At 35.9% G+C, this 16,888-nt stretch overlaps 2 protein-coding genes across 3 annotated transcripts; both read right to left on the bottom strand.

The window, feature by feature from the left end:
• Positions 1–129: 129 nt before the first annotated feature.
• LOC112000514 (uncharacterized protein ycf36) lies at positions 130–3,575 on the bottom strand. The gene is made up of 4 exons (XM_024032654.2): positions 3,019–3,575; positions 2,603–2,631; positions 1,729–1,785; positions 130–662 (listed from the first exon to the last, which is right to left on the bottom strand). Exons 1-4 carry the CDS (start codon positions 3,512–3,514, stop codon positions 462–464), a joined length of 783 nt encoding a protein of 260 aa, XP_023888422.1. The 5' UTR covers positions 3,515–3,575; the 3' UTR covers positions 130–461.
• Positions 3,576–4,349: 774 nt separating this feature from the next.
• LOC112000525 (serine/threonine-protein kinase EDR1) lies at positions 4,350–16,611 on the bottom strand. 2 transcript variants are annotated; one of them, XM_065762591.1, is made up of 15 exons: positions 15,901–16,611; positions 14,637–15,077; positions 14,138–14,241; positions 12,261–13,339; positions 11,735–11,971; positions 8,681–8,721; positions 8,439–8,480; positions 7,999–8,067; positions 7,780–7,880; positions 7,372–7,450; positions 7,194–7,292; positions 6,985–7,053; positions 6,809–6,858; positions 6,517–6,693; positions 4,350–4,896 (listed from the first exon to the last, which is right to left on the bottom strand). In XM_065762591.1, the coding sequence occupies exons 1-15, from the start codon at positions 16,345–16,347 to the stop codon at positions 4,803–4,805; spliced, it is 3,129 nt and encodes a 1,042-aa protein (XP_065618663.1). In that variant the 5' UTR covers positions 16,348–16,611; the 3' UTR covers positions 4,350–4,802. The 2 variants fall into 2 exon arrangements, with proteins under 2 accessions (XP_065618663.1, XP_065618664.1); XM_065762592.1 differs by lacking the exon at positions 8,439–8,480 and having other exon boundaries at positions 15,901–16,610.
• Positions 16,612–16,888: the final 277 nt, after the last annotated feature.

Raw genomic sequence — 16,888 nt, 5'->3', positions numbered from 1 at the left:
TACTTTTTTCAAAGAGAGACCATAAACGTCTATCATGAGTTTCACTACTTACACATTTTAAACCTCAAATACATGAATAGTTGTATGTCAGATTACATGTAAATAATCTAAACCACGTCAAAGTCATAATAACGTAAACCACATTTACAAGAGGATGCATTCAAGCTATGTGAATTCAAATGATAAAGTTCTTAAAATTACACATTAGGCTCTCTTAAAATGTTACACTTGATACCACCTGCCCTTGTAGGTGACATGGTACCCCCATGCACGAAGTGCTTAGGGGTTTATTAGAGGAGGAGTTCGAACAGCAAGGTCAGCAGCATATGAAAGTATATATTTCTAACTATATCCAAAAAAAAATCCATATGAAAAACTGTACAGAAGAAAAATTAATGATATGATTCTGCCTTTACACTGAATAAGATACATTACTATAGAACTGAAAGCTGCTTCATGAATTAGGGAAGACCAGGTTCACCGCAAAATGCATCTGGCTCAAATGATCTTGCAGACTCATCATTGTAAACACCAGGTATTACTCTACCACTGGCTTCTACCTTTTGGCCACCATCAATGTTAATGAGGAGAAGAACACATACAAACAGTGATGCAGCAAGACTCACAAGAGTGAACTTTAATCTGCTCAGCACAGGTTTGACCTGTTGTAGAAGATATAGCACCCACATGAGTTTTAATTTACCCAAAGATGAAATTTATTGCTATATTAGGATATTACTATAAATATTGTAGACCATGGTTTTGTAATATTATGGGTTACTATAGTTTTATGGTTACCAATAAGCTATACAATAGTGTCCATATATATAGAGCCTATAGTTTACTTAGGATATCCTTAATTGTCCTTGATTTTAGTCTCAATCAAGGATACCAACACATACTAAATATGGTAAATGTGATAAACTATTAACAAAGTTGTAGACGTTAAGTTAAGAGCTTTCTATTGTGGACATAGCCCTACGTTAATTTTCTTACTTATCTATCACTCTCAGTCTCCCAATAACAATTCTAACAAGTGCAAAAGGAAGCACCTCCAAGAGGGGGAAAAAATGGACTTTCAACACTTGCAAGTCTGTAGTTCATAGTTCAATGTCCTGATGTTGACTATTATAGACATTTTGTATCACCATGAGTAGTTATGAAATGGCATGAATTGAAAAGGCAAATTAATGAACCATACGTTGGACACAAAAGCACATTTTGCCGACTTCCAAAAACTCTTGAAGTCATAGAAAACTCTCCCATTTTCTCTGTGCTGCCTAATTAGCTGAAGAGTAGGCAAAAGGGGAATACATAGACAGTCCATATAGAAACTATGTCACCATAACTCTCGTTAACGGCTTTTACTCATGAGAACAATTCTGCATGACTTAGATGACAATATTACATGCCATAAAGCACTGCCAAGATTCCTTTTTTAAACAAGTATCCTGCTGTATAAGTATCAACCAAGAGGTTTAGAGAACACAAAAACCAAGAGCGCTCATAGGCCATTTTGAAGGTTGAATGACAATACAAATGGTCACTTTCATATCTTTTCCTTAAAATATGCATTGAAATTTAAGTCATCTTTCCTTGAAGTTAATAGCAAAGCATCCTTAAAAAAATCATTTATGTTCCTTGATTCATAATAAACAAGAGCCTCCAGCATCAAACAGTCAAAGATCATTATAATTACACCAAGTCTGTAAAATATAACTAACTTACAGAAAATGAACCAAGGAGCCTGTCACGTGCCAAAACTTCAGCAGTTTTAACCCATACCTGTTGAAGAAATTCAATTCAGGCTAGGAATCAATGAATTTTCATCTGTAGTGCTAGGAAACATAAGAAAATGTAAAAAAATGCAGGAATCAATGAATCATATAAAAAACAAATGACACAGGAAATATGCACTAGATTTGCATTATGAACTATTGAACAAAAAAAGATTTTCTTTATGAACTATAAAAACATTGTTAACAAAAGCCATCCACCAAATCCTTGGTATATAATTAACAGTTTGAAATGAAAATTGATACTTAGAAACCATTGCTTTTATCTTTTACTTAATATTCATTCTTGAAAATTTTCCACACAATACCAAATTTCTCCATAAATTCTGTGGCTACCAATAAGCTTACAACAACATCACAACCTTGTCTCCATAATTTTCTGAATTCCAGACTGCCCAAATGCCAAACAGATATCAAATTTTATTGCAATTCCCTTGAGTGAGAAGTCAAGGGACTGTCACCTTACGTATTAAACGTTTACATATGATGCTTATTAGTTAGTAGTGTCTCATGAGCAAGATCATTTTCTTAAGGTTGGTAGAAAAGGTCTAAGAGAAAGTAAGAAGCTAAAATTTTACGAAACATTCAAATTTTCGTTGATCTCCACGCAAGCAACAACATATGCAATTATTATCCAACTTACTTCAGGTAAAGTAGTTCCATTTGGAAGAAAAAAATGATACAAAGAAAGACATTTGAAAATTCAGCTTTCCAAAATATTCTTCACATTCCTTAGAAATGAAAAATAAGGTAGGGAAGCACAAACTATATTGAATTAAAGACAAAACAAAATATAATTCATGTACCTGACCATCATACCATCCTGTCTCTTCATCTGCAAAAAAGAGAGGGAAAAAACTACTCCATCAATCACCTAAACCTCCACACAAGTGTTTAGCTCTGGTTGGTTGCTAAGAAAATGAAGTAAGAGAAACTAAAAACCAAATTCTTAGTTGAAGAAGTTAGAATTCTTAAAAACCAAGAGAACATAGATTAGAAAAAAGGGTCAAACTTAAAATCCAAATTATAACCTTTTTAAGTTTGGATGAATTCTAGTTTTCGTCATATAGTTTACAATATTAGTCTAACTTAAAAATTGTAATTTAGATTTTGAGGAGAAAAAAAAAAATCAGATATTCAAGTTGTTTGCTTTCCTCAACTTTCTCATCAACCAACCAAGTGAAGTTAGATAACATAGAAAACAGAGCATTTATATATATACATTCAACAGTGGCACTAAGCAATCGATTGCCCACATAAGCCCAACCCAGATACATTCTCAAGACGGCGAGAGTCAGCACAAAAACCCCACTTGAAAAAGCACATAAAACCCTCTTCAATGGCTCAGAATCTGGACCCACAGTGCCAAGCCAGGCCACAGGGAGGCCAATAAAGAGAGCAAAAGAAGTGCCTGTGATGAACAACCTGGAGCTGTATTGAGCAATGTCACCTGAGGCCCATGAGAATGGGAAGGAGGTGGAGAGGTTTTGGTACTCATTTATGGGTTGCTGTTCTAGTGGAACAGGGCAATCTGTTTCTGGTTGTGGAGTATTGCTTCCATTTCTGAAGGATGATGAGGAAAAGGGTATTTTGGGAATTTGGGTTTTGTAGTTGTAATGGTATCGGTGATGGTGGTAGAGTTTGGGGTTTGGAATTGGGAAGATGGGTGGATATTTGCTGGGTTTGGAGGGAAAGAAGAGGGTTAATTGGGTGGCCATGTCTTTCGAGAACTTTTTCTGTTGCTAAATATTGTTGGTCGCCTGCTTTATCCAAATAAAGGTTATTTTTAGTTATTTTACTAAAAGTTAATAATAATAAATATTAGTGTTTATTTATTTATTAGCGGGAGGGTGTCGTGACAAGTCAGGTCTATTTTGCTTGATGGGTTATGATTTTTTGGACTGATTAGTAGTGTAACTAAGATGAGAATCAAGCGCCGTAATGAGATGTAGGAATATACCAAGGTTGCAAGTAAATGAGTGATTAGAGAGAGGACAATATGCCCAAGTAGTGGTCCAGAATTTGACAAGAACTTTTAAAGAGAAAATATCTATGTGTAGCAAGTAGAAACAACTAAGTTACCCATTGAGTTAATCTAGTAGTTTTCAGGTTCATCTAATGTCCTCAGTTTAAGTCTTTTAGCAGACACTTTAATAAATCATCCCAAAACAAAACTTTCTTGTAATTACCCTGATGTGAGTATGGTATTAAAAGACTACCTCAAAGAGACTCATACACCCATGGTTATTAGTATAAAATTAAAAAAAAAAAAAAAAAAGGTTTAACAGCCAAGTAATCAACTAATTATTCAGGCGGTCTTACAATGCTTGATTATTACAACCACCTCAGATAGAGGAAAAAAAAAATTATTTGTCCCTGAATTATTGCAAGCAGCAAAGTGAGGTTTTCATCCAGATTGAGGTTAGGAGCAGCCATAGTTACTATAAATATCTTTTTTTTTATCTACGACGTGTAACTTATGAGATGGTCTTTTTTTCATTCCAAAAATCAAGCTTTAATACAGAACTAATATGCAGAATATAATAACACATCTTATGCAAATAATTTCTTTTCCTATTTTTATCTTTCTTTTTCACAATATACTGCAGAGATCAAATGTATACAATTCACCAAACATGATCTCCACAGATAAAGAACTTGATAAAATTATTTTTTTTTGTTCTTTTTTTCTTTTTTTCCTTTCTTTCTCAACCCCCTCCCCCCCTTTTTCTTTTTTTCCCACCTGGGACATTCTTACATTTAGAATGATTCTACCTACTTACACAACTAACTTCATTGGTATCCTCCACTGCACTTTTGCAGCTGTTCGGTTAGGAGGACCACCAAATTGTTCTGAATGGGTTGTGCTGAGCTCCCACTTTGAATGAACCTAACACTTCCCAATCCAGCATTCTCTCAAGTTTCTTTGCATAAAAAGAAAAAAACCTCAGCTCCTCCAGCTCTTTGAGCTGGAGAACAACTATTATTACAATGGTGTTGAACTGGTCACTGTGTCAATCGATTTGTAGGTACAACTAGATGCTGAAGATGGCGAAGACTGGACATAAGCTGTGAGAAAGAGGGCCGTAGATCTGGGTCCCTGCAAAAAAGTAAACATACTTAAATGGATTAAAGTTGATAAGCAGGATATCACTGCAACCCAGTATTCCATCACAAAGCACATCTATGTATTCTTGAAATTAATAATTGCTATTTACTACAACAAGAACATGGTATAACTTTTTTAATTGACCTTATGTCTCAAGATTATGGGGTTTAATATCATAATTTGATCTTTTTAAATACTTTTTTTTTTCTTTTTTTTGATAGGTAAGAAAAAATATTAATGAAAAAGGAAAAGCATGAAAAATACATAAGGTTCACAGTAGCGAACAAAGGGGAACAGAAATAAAAAACAGACTGACACTAAACTATTCTAAGCGGGGAACAGAAATAAAAAACAAACAGACTGACACTAAACTATTCTAAGAGATAAAAGAAAATCCATAAGTGTAGAGCAATCCGAGAGACCCCAACACCGAGACCAATCATAAAGGGTCCAATGGCATCATCTAACAACTGAGCCAAAGATTTTCCAGTATCCTCAAAAGAACACCAATTCCGTTCAGCCCAAATAGTCCACATTAAACAATCCGGAACCAAATTCCAAATGTCAGAATTATGTTTCCCTAGCCAATGATACCAACCAAAAAATAAGTTTGCAACAAAACTTGGCATAACCCAATCAATCCCAAATAACCAAAGCATATCCATCCACAAAGAATGAACTACCGGACAAAAAATCAGCTAGTGATCCACAGATTCCTCATTACAACAACACAAACAACAACAATTCGCCAAAGTGCGACCACGGAGCATAAGGTTATCCAAAGTTAGAATTTGACCGTGAGTTGCAGTCCACATAAAGAATGCCACCCTTTTTGGAACCTTTACTTTCCAAATGCCCTTCCAAGGGAAAGTAGAAAGAGGTACATTTCAAATCTTATGATAGAAAGACTGAACATCAAACTTCCCACTGCCATTGAGATGCCAACAAAGTCTGTCACTACCTCCACCCCTAGGACTCCGAGTTTTAATGAAATGAAGAAGGGAGTAGGAAGCCACTAATTCCCAATCATTAACTTTCCTATAAAATCTCAAACTCCAAACTCTATCATTATCTCCAAATGGAGGACTTAACACTTCTGAAATACAAGCTTCCTTATTGGCTGCGCACGCAAATAACTGTGGATAAAGAGTTTTACGAGAATTGTCCCCAATCAACTTATCATGCCAAAAAAGAATACAAGAACCATCCCCCACCACAAAGGACAAATGCTTAGGAAACTTTTCCCAACCTTCACTAATACTTCGCCCTAAACCACAACCATAAGCCCTTCTACAAACTCTAGTACTCTACCCCCCTGTCCCTTCCCCATATTTCATGGCTATGACCCTCCGCCACAAATGAGTAGTTTCATGACCATACCTACATACATACATACATACATACACATATATATATATATATATTGTCACTTCTGTATTTTTGTCCATACTATGCATAATTGATGAAAAACAAAAAATGTTGCATGGATTTTAGAATTTCTCTTCAATATTTCATTAGGACGGACATCTAAATTGATTTTATATAATTGCCTAATAACCATAATAAGTGCAGTCCCAAGTGTCAATAAGGATAACAAAGTCTAAATCTTACGTTTGCCAGCAATCACATATTATCTGTGCTACTACTGGATCAACCTCTTCTGGAATTTCAAGACGCCTATTCTGGAATCCAACAGCTCCAACAACCTGCATTGGGTTCAACCCTTTCCAAGGGATACGTAAAGTAGATAACTCCCACAATATGATACCAAAGCTATATACATCACACCTGCAAACAAGAAAACCTGATTATGCCAGGCATCTATGGCATTGAAAATTTTCCAAAATGGACCTGCCAGGCTACAGCAATTAGGCAGATTACAAGCACAAGCATATTAACTTACTTCTCATTGGCACGTTCATTCCTTAGAACTTCGGGTGCCATCCATTCAGGCTGCAGTATCACAGCAGCTTTTATCAACACATATTTTTACTAAGCAACAAGGTAAAAAGATGAAAGAAAGGCCACAAATGGGACATCAACATAGAATCATTTTGGTTATGCACACTTAATTATTACCGTTCCAGCGGTAGACTGAGAAGACAGAAACGTGTGGTGCTTAGTGCGTGACAAACCAAAATCACAAACCTGAGACAGAAACCAAAAATTGGAGAAGATTCAATTGATGGCTCTCACCAAACAATATGGCAGTTCTTCTATTTAATAAAAGTAACAACAAATACAATCAGGGAAAAGCTCTTAAGTGCCAGAACTTGGATTGAGCAGACCTTAACAACCCAATTTTTATCAACAAGAAGATTTGGAGACTTAAGATCACGATGCACAATGGGAGGATGGCTTGTGTGCAAGTAATTCATTCCCTTGGCCTGCAAAAAATCAGGCAGTTTGCTCAAGAAAAAAGAAGTAAACCAAATACACCAGAAAGAGAGACAATCCAACTTATACCACATCGAGAGCCATCCGCATTCGCCTCTTTTCATCAATTGGAGGATTGGGACGATGCAGTAATCTATACAAACTCCCCCTGCATACCAAGAGAGCTTGAGGGACAAGACAATATAGTACAACAAAATTCCTTGTTTTGTTACATAGTTTCTCGGTAGAAACTTACAATTACATGACCTAAAAAATCTCTATGATGATATACTTATTGCCACTTAAAATAAAGACAGATAAACTCGAAAAATGACACAAATAACACTCTCAATGGGGACACAAAAGAAAAGAATAACACCCTCAAGGAATTTTATGGAAGTCAAGTAAACATGGTAAATTGGATATGCAGGTAGATCAACTAAAAATATGGTACTAATTAACACCAATATAACAAATGGAGTACAGAAAAGAATTAACCTGGGAAGAAACTCTGTCAGTATTGAGAAATGTGGGGATCGAGTAACTGCTCCCATGAAAAGGACAACATTAGGATGTCTCAGTCTTAACATGATTTCAACCTGCATGAGGCAACCAAGAGGAATTGTCTTCAGTAATAAAAAGAAAATTAATTCTATTAGATATTTGGCTTATAGTGAAACAACAATATATAATGTAATTTAAATATATTCCACTTACTTCACTTTTAAACTGAACCAATGAATCACCAGAGAAATCTTGGTCTAGAAACTTCTTGACAGCAACTTCCTGAAAAAACATTTCGTATAATGTCAAGAAGAACAAATAAAATGTCTTAAAACGGTTAAAATGGATCAGTCAAATTCATATTCCAGGGTCACCATAAAAAGTCCTTTAACATGACCAATTGACAGAATAGGAGTTTTTTTTTTTTTTTTTGGTTGACAGAATGAGTTTTAATTTCTTCTTCTTCTTCTTTTTTCTTTTTTTCTTTTTTTTTTGATAAGTAACGAAAATTTTATTAAAAAATGAAAAACAGCCAACCCGAGTACATTGGGAATGAGTTTTAATTTCAAAAAGAAAAAAACTATTGAAATTATTTCTTTCGCAAAGCTGTTGAAGCAATCAGAAGATTTTGATAGAATTGCTGCATTGATTACCACTATTGAATTAACGTATGAAACATTGAATCTGACGATCCTCTGATTGGCGAAAAAAAGAAACTACTAATGTTAGTCATAAAAAGTTCAAAAGCACTCATACAATTGTTGCTAATTTTACCACTTTGTGGTCATCAAAACTTGTTTAGAAAGAATAGATTTTATGCATTTTTATAAGTCCTAAAGGTAACTGCAGACAAAAAAAATAGATGGATAATCAATGTGTTAAAAGTACAACTCACAGTGCCATTCCAATCTGCACGATAAACCTCACCATATGAACCTGCAAAGCACATCATGTGGGAGTATTATCAAACAGAAGTACAGGTTAGTGCTCCTGAACTGATAATATAAAAATAGAATATAGCAAAACATTGACAAGTTTAACATGCTGATGCAGGAAGCACAAGGAAAGATTTATTTTAATTTAGTCTTATTTGATTTTGGGGTCAATTGTGTTTTTATTGGTCAACTGTATTTTACTTTAGGCTCAAGTAGTTAATTATGTTATTAATATTTTATTTTATTAGAGTCAAGGTTATATTTGTAATTCAATAATTGGAATTTCCCAAAATCATTTGGAATTAGGTTTTCTAAGTCAATTAGAATATGGTTTCCTATGTCAGTTTGAATTATTGTTTAATAGTCTATATAATTTTCTCCTAAAGAGAGGATTATTTTGAAGAACAAAATTTCTCTTGAAATTATCCCAATGGTCTAGTGTTGACTCCAGACAACCTTAGGTGCTTACTCCTATAGGTTCTCTTTAGGGAGGCAACTACATACTAGTGGACAGAAGGCCAAAGGATTGGTAGCAATAATCCATACATCTTTCCAAACTTATTTCCTTCTTTTGTTGATTATAAATGTTAAAGCTAATTGTTTTCTTTAACAAGCGATTCATGAAGCTTTATTGAAAAGAGAGTTACTTCAAGCTCACGATGATGAACACAAAGAAACTTATAAGTTACAAGGAATCAAACAGACAAGCTAAGAGAACTATGAAACTCAAATATGGAAATAGAAATACAATGAGTGAAGTTCCAAGCCCAATACCACTTGAACAAGGAACAAAGCAATAAGGATTTCAATTGCTCTAGGGACCTCTCAACACCAATTTCCCCCTTTACTTCTATTCCCATTTTCCCCACTGTCCTCAAGTGGCTTAAGCAATGGACACACAGGCTCGACTTTAGTTCAAACTGAGCGTCAATAAGCAGACTCAAGCTTGGCTTAATGTCATCAAGCTCGAGCTCAGCTTGGCCTGGCTAACTTATTACAGGCCCAAATTTGAGATAAGCTCACAATAAGCAAGGTTGCAAAAAATCTGAAAGTATTTTAGAGGAAACAATGGACTAAACCAACTAGAAGTTAGTACCTTTTTTTAATACATAATTCTTGTAACAATATAATTATCATAGAACTATGAGATATCTTCCCTACTCTACAAGGTTGATAATATGATTATCATCCAGTTGTTTAGTTTTCCAATGAGCTCTAACTCAAATCGCACTTCCTAGCCCTTCAAAAATTGGGGGTGTGGTCAAGGGTTCAAGGGTTCAAGGGGGGAGAGAGAGAGAGAGAGAGATGAGACATCTATTAGAAATACAACCAGATCTGTGAGAGATCTAAAGCAATTAATTTAACACTAACTTTTTGATAAATAATTGATGTAAAACTAACTTATAGGTTAAGATGGCACTTCCACCATTTTAGTTGCAGTTTGTTTAAAGCATACACATGTATCAATTTTTGTCTAGGACTAGGATTTGAACTTTCACTTGGAGAGTTCAAAAGTAGTTAATTGTTTTGACCAAGAGAGCAATAAGCAGCCAGAGAAGATCTTAAGGCAGAAGCAACACCCTCTCAGCCACTGGTTTTGATTACATCCAACATTCCCATGTGGACTGCTCCACATATTGCATAAAGCTGAGTTTGGTCAGTGATTCGCTGCTTTATCATAGAGGGTCAGTGATTCGCTGTAGACAAGTCATGCACTAGCATTATAGCAAGTTCATACACCAACACTACATTCATTGCTAGCTTTCTCCAGCACAATGTTTCTTTTCCTTTTTTTTTCACCCATTGTTAGGCTTTACTTGTTTGTCTGGAGAGCAGGTTTGTAATGAGACAAATTGGTGTTCCTTTCTTTCTGATGAAGACAGAAAAGGATTTCTTGGGCTCTCTCTCTCTCTCTCTCTCTAATTTTTTTCCCTTGAATTAGTAATGCTATGCAGGCCCGGCTACCTTGAATTAGTCATAAATCCTGTGTTGTGTTGTTTTCTTGGTTTAGTATGGGTGGATTTAGAAGTTTTTTTATTGAATCTAAGTTATTTCAGTTGGTGGTGGAGGAAGGAGGGAACTTTTATTCCCTTAAGATTTTTGAGCGAGGCAAATATTACATGCAATCGGTTTTCATGGGTAAGAGTGCAGCGCTTTGGGTGATGAGGAGTTTGGAACACACCGTGATAGGGGTTAATCCGAAGCAATTTTTCACGTTCGGGGATGGCGATACCGCTTACACTTTGCAACGGGGGTCCAACTCGTTTGGACAGTTCTTATCTGTGACAGAGCTTAAGGTAGGGGCGAAGAACTATTATTATTCCTGCCGGTAAGTCACAAGGAGGATGGAGAACTTTCGGGATTGAATTAAGAAGAATATTGGAACCTTCCCAATATGCTTTGGGTGGACTGAATTTTGTACCATACAAGTATAAGCAGGTTCCAAATTTTTCCCAGTTTTCTTGTTCTTCTTTTTCTACTTTTCTTGACCGTTGTTCTTTTGTTTCTTGATTTGTGCCCCCATAGTACATCCCCAATGTACTCGGTTTGGCAATTTTTCTATTATTAATAATATTCTTACGTTATTTATCAAAAAAAAATAAAGCTGAGTTTGGTATCATTAATCAGAGACTAGCTTTAAACAGAAACAGTTATGTCCTTTTATCGCAATGGTGATTTGGCTCAACTGGTTGGGTAGGTCTTTGGTTCAAATCCTAACAAGTGCGCAAGAGAGAGAGAGAGAGAAGTATCCTAAAATTGGTCCTCTAACCAAAAAGTTTGTAAAAGGATGCATTTTAATTATTCAGGGAAAAAAATCAGCTAAAGAATAAAAACATTAGGTCAACATCAGTAACAACTAAAATGAAAAAGATCATATATAAACCTACACATAAATGCCCTCAAGGCTTCTTCCAAAATGTAATGTCTAACATGATAATACATTGTCTAAATTAACAATTCACTGTCTTTTTCCTTCTATGAAATAGAACAAATTAAGATAAAGAAAATCTTACCAATACCAATTCGTTCACCAATCCGTAGATCCTCCCATGGAATTTCCCATTCTGCAACCTCCCTGAGCACTGGGTTAATACCCTCGCTACACGCAATGCGGAGACAACTGTTGGCCATTTTTATTGCAGATTCTTCGCCTGATTCAATGTCATTAAATAATCCTCCAATATTATCCTGAAAACACTGTTTATCATCACTCGATGGTGCAATGTTACGTTGTCTTTTGCAAGATTCAGCTGCAGTGTCCAAAAAGATTCATGAATTTGTCAAAGGCCAAGTTTTAATTATTCAGGAGAAAAAGAATCAAGATAACTTCACTACCAATGAAAATGGAGGAAACACACACACACACACACACACACACACGTAACAGTAACATGTCTTCATGGAAAAAGTGAGAAAGCATGATATTTTTTTATTATTCCAAAACTCCAGGTCTACCATGATAATTCATCATCTAAATTACCAATTCAACTTTTTTTCTCCTCTATTAAACTGAATAATTCAGATGGAATAAAATCTTACCAATACCAATTCGTTCACCATTTCGTATATCCTCCCAAGGAAAATCCCATACTGGAACCCCCCCAAGCACTGGGTTAATACCCTCACTATTAGCATCAACACAGGTACCACTGTTGGCCTTTTCAATTAATTTCGCAGCAGATTCATTTCCCAAATCAATGTCATTAGAAAATCCTCCAATCTTATCCTGAAAGCAGCATTTATCAGTATTGTCACTGAATGGGGCTGCAGTTTCCAAAAATGATTCAAGAATGCGTTCCTCATTCAAAGCTCTTGCATCCATTTGAAACGGATTAGGAGTAACCATATTTACACCTGTAGCATCGGTCTGGAATTTTTCATTAGTTCCAGTACCAACAAGCACATATCCCTCAGACGTAAATTCAGAGTAGGATAGAATGGTATTTGTCTCCAATTCTTTATTTTGATTGGCTAACCTCTCTGCAGACAGTTTTTGTTTCCCATCACAATTAACATTGTTCAAAGGCTCCAGCTCATGGCTTGACAAAACCTTATAAGGATTATTATCTACATTTTTACCAATTGTCATATCAATATGTTCAAGCACTTTCTGCTCACCCAGATCATGTGAATTTATGTCCAAAAACAAATCTGGAGGAGGAGATGCACCACTCTCTAACAGAACAGCATGTAGTTTCTGCGCAAATTCTGGGTTCTTTGCTGCACTGATTACATACTTTGAGACATCCTTAACTTTCTTTTTCTGTGCACACGATGCTTTTCCATATTTTCCAGATAAGCTTTCACATGATTTATGCGGTGATGGAAGAAGCTTCTCAAACTGGTGTTCAAATCCCTCACTTTGGTTTTCTTTTGTTTGGAAGCCTTCAACAGAAGCTTCATCTGACTTTGAACTGCCATCTTTGAAAACTCTATCAAGATCAGGTGGTACAGCTAGTGTTCTAATTCCTTCATCATTCATTGAACATATATCTTTGGGTGTTCCTATGACATCTGCAAAGCTCCTTACAGCAAAGCCTGGATTTGGAAGATGACTGCTCGGTACTTCAGCAGGAATTAGGGCGCCAGGAGCACCCATGAGATCAATAATATATTCACTGCATTGAATCAGAAAATTAATTACATACTGACAAACTGTTCCCTAACATCTTAAAGCTTGTTGTATTTTCTTTAGTTAGGCAGCATATATGCCTGAATTGGTAGGAGCAAAATGGAAAACATAGAGCATACACCTTTTGAAATCAAAAGTTCAAATCGAACAACTTAAGAAGAGTCAAAAATCTGAACCCGAATCACTGCAGTAAAAATATACAACTGGCAGATGAATGTAACTTTGCCAGAAATATTTATTGGTGCTTTGTACTGTATGAGAAACAGCAGCAGCATGTATCAAAGAAGTAATGTCAATAGTAATTTTGAAGGGACCATCCTAAAAGGTGTGCAGCTACTATCCAAAATCTAGATGTTAGCTTGTATTTGGATGCATATGCTGCTTCATTTACCCCCTTTTTTTTTCTGTTTTGACCCTAAAGCACAATTGGGTACAAAATAGAGAGTAGCAGTCACACGCCTGTAAGCCCTCTGCCACCCCCACCCCAATGAACATGGGCTTAATCCCTTGTCCCAGGTACAACCCCCCCAAAACCACCCTAAAGATTTTACCTGCACCTTACACAGTCACTCTTGTTCAAGTTTGACACAGCGTTATGGGTTTAACTACTATAACAAAAACAAAATAACAAAAAACAAAACATGCATAACATATGTGATACCAATTTAAAGTGCCCACAACACACACACTCACACACAAACACACACAAAAAAAAAAACTTTATCTTAATCCTCAGAAAATTTTATATTTGAAGAATTGAAACATCATGACTGGAGGTTATCACCTTCCATCATCAATTTTGATGAAGTTCACAGCTCCATCATCAGTGCCAGTGTAGTAGCTTCCTTTGACCAGCATACATGGAAGATTAATCCTATCAGCTAGTACCTGGCACCACAAGCATAAAATAAATAACTTCTTGCCAAAATTCTTTCCCAGAAGATGAGACACATTCTATAATCTTAAAAAGACAAATAGTAACCAGCATACATGGAAGATTAATCCTATCAGCTAGTACCTGGCACCACAAGCATCAAATAAATAACTTCTTGCCAAAATTCTTTCCCAGAAGATGAGACACATTCTATGATCTTAAAAAAACATATAGTAACAAAACAGGGAGCATTTTCCAAATAAAAGAAGAAGGAAATTTTGATAAAAATTAAGCAATCAAGAGCCTAAGGTTAGTTAACAGGTGCAAATATTTTATTCATAATTCAGTAAATATAAGGTAAGTCCATGAATTCATTAAAAAAATAAAAGTTAAGTCCTTGATGTTTAACCTTAAATAGCAAGGCCCTGTGGCGGGAAAGTCCAATATCAAGACGTCCAAGGGGAAGAATAATAGTGTTAAGAGAATTCCGCAACTCATAACTTCTCATGTTCCACTTTCTCAACATTTGATCAGCATCAGCAACCGGACCACCCATTCTATCAACAACAAGATCAGCAATTTTCTGAATTAGGCCACTTAAAATCAGACCATGTTTAGAAACTTGACACTCCAGGGATATGGCATATGCTGTCTTCTCAAGCTTTTGAAGTTCAAGATCAACCAAGCGGTTTATTAAAATAACTTCGTAGTCAACATTATCTGAAATGTTTATTGCTTGAAGATCCACCAACAACGGCATCGTCCCTTGTGTGTCCAAATTTGAGGTAATGCCATATACATCATAAAATCCATCCATCACTTTTTCATGATAATTTACAACATTATAGCTCTGCAATGCAATAGATATAAAAATTTAGTAAAAACCTCTCCCTACTTATCAAAAACAATATTGAAAATGAACCATCCAATCACATGGGAAAGTCAAGACAAGACATTGATATTTGACTAAGATTTTCACAATCCAAGTTCCTATAAGGCAAGAACTCCACTGAAATAGGTGCAAAAGACAAGCGTATTTATAATGAAGAAGCCACGTCAATGCGAAACTCAACCTCAACTTCTCAGCGACCAAAGTTTAGAAAAAAGCAAACAACGAGCCCATTGAGAAAAAAGCTTCAGTTACCATAACCAATCTTTTCCTGAATATGAAACATGAGGCAACGTGAAATTAACCTACAACTTCAATTAACATATGCAAAATAAAGTAAATTATCAATGCAAACGACGATATCCACCAATTCCTATGCAGTGCATTAGAATCAAGACTCAGAAACCCACACAACATAAAAAAATCGCTATGCAAATGAGATTTTCCAATCAAAGAATACCACGCCTCGCCCTCACTCTTCAATGTTTTGGAATCACAATCCAAAACCAGCTAATCATACACAAATAGATCCTCAATTCACCAACCCTATATGAAATTCCAAAACCAATGCACCACCAAAGCAATAAAACCTAAAACGCAATTTTGACAAAAATGCCTACAATATTACACATAGTTTGGTACAATTAGGGAAATGATGATTCAATCTTAAACACAAATAGATCCAAACAAGAATGAAACTTGAAGAAAAAAACCTAATTCGCTCAAATTCACACACAATTTGCAAAAAAGAACGATAAAGATTCGAAATTGATAGGTACCGTACCCAATATCGAGGCGAGAGAAACTTCACGAGGGCCTGATTATCGGAAATAGAAGCGGAGCCACCGAGACTAATCCGCTTCGCGGCGTCGATCTGAGCGGTCTCGGGATCCTCACGCGAATCGGGATCGGAAGCGCTAATCGCTAGGGCTAACTGTACCTGAAACTCCTCCTCCAACAGATTGAAATCCACCTCAGCAGCAACAACACCACCGCCATCGGTAACCGTCCGATCACCTACCGACGACGACGCAGACTCAACGGCACCAATTCTCCCCATTCCTCCCCCGCCATGCGCGGAGGAAGACTCGGAAGCGCTCGGGCTTTGACTCGGAGTGGGACTCAAAGTCGGAGAAGGACGAATCGACTCGGACGAGGCGAGTCTGTGATGGTCATTGATTCCACCACCACCGATGTGAAGCTTTCTCAGTATATGCTTCATTTTCGACATCGATCATCAATACCAATCTCAATCTCTCTATCTCTAAAGCCTTATTGTTTTCGCTAATTTTTTTTTTTTTTTTTTTTTAAACTGGGTCTTAACGTGCGCACAATAAGAACAAATGAGATTCGCTTAACCTGCGCACTCTTCTTCTTCTTCTTCGTCAAGCTACCACTACTACAAACACAACTTGAAAGACTTAAGTTAACCGCTCACCCATTCCCTCCAATACACTGTTGTGTATATCTTCTTCTCTTCTCCCAAAATATATATATCTTTTTATTTAAAAAAATTAAATAACAACGTTTATAGTGGACTATTATAGTATAAAAAAAAACTATATAATATTCTTCTAAAAAAAAACCTATATAAAAATATAAATAATTATGCTAAAGTCAAGGCACCAAAACATTAATTCTAGTGTACGACTAAGTCACATTGCTTCTCATCAACTACACTTAATCTTTGCCGTTTGATTAATGTGATCAAGATTTTAAATATGTTGATGTGCATTTCTATCCTTATTTGAATGGATAAATCCTAATATGTA

This window comes from Quercus suber, unplaced genomic scaffold (assembly GCF_002906115.3).
Source record: "Quercus suber isolate HL8 unplaced genomic scaffold, Cork oak 2.0 scaffold_465, whole genome shotgun sequence".
Lineage (NCBI taxonomy): Eukaryota > Viridiplantae > Streptophyta > Magnoliopsida > Fagales > Fagaceae > Quercus > Quercus suber.
Note: the sequence above shows the minus strand (reverse complement) of the source record. Positions and strands in the feature narration are given on the sequence as shown.

Excerpts from the sequence above, each read along its gene's own strand:
- LOC112000514 (XM_024032654.2), bottom strand. The coding sequence starts at position 3,514 with ATGGCCACCCAATTAACCCTCTTCTTTCCCTCCAAACCCAGCAAATAT. Across the intron at positions 2,632-3,018 it reads GCTTAGTGCCACTGTTGAAT|ATGAAGAGACAGGATGGTAT; the intron begins GTATATATATAA and ends TCTTTTTTGCAG. Across the intron at positions 1,786-2,602 it reads CAGGATGGTATGATGGTCAG|GTATGGGTTAAAACTGCTGA; the intron begins GTACATGAATTA and ends TTTCTTCAACAG.
- LOC112000525 (XM_065762591.1), bottom strand. The coding sequence starts at position 16,347 with ATGTCGAAAATGAAGCATATACTGAGAAAGCTTCACATCGGTGGTGGT. Across the intron at positions 14,242-14,636 it reads ACAGGGCCTTGCTATTTAAG|GTACTAGCTGATAGGATTAA; the intron begins GTTAAACATCAA and ends TTGTGGTGCCAG. Across the intron at positions 8,481-8,680 it reads GTGCAGATTGGAATGGCACT|AGGATCGTCAGATTCAATGT; the intron begins GTGAGTTGTACT and ends TTCGCCAATCAG.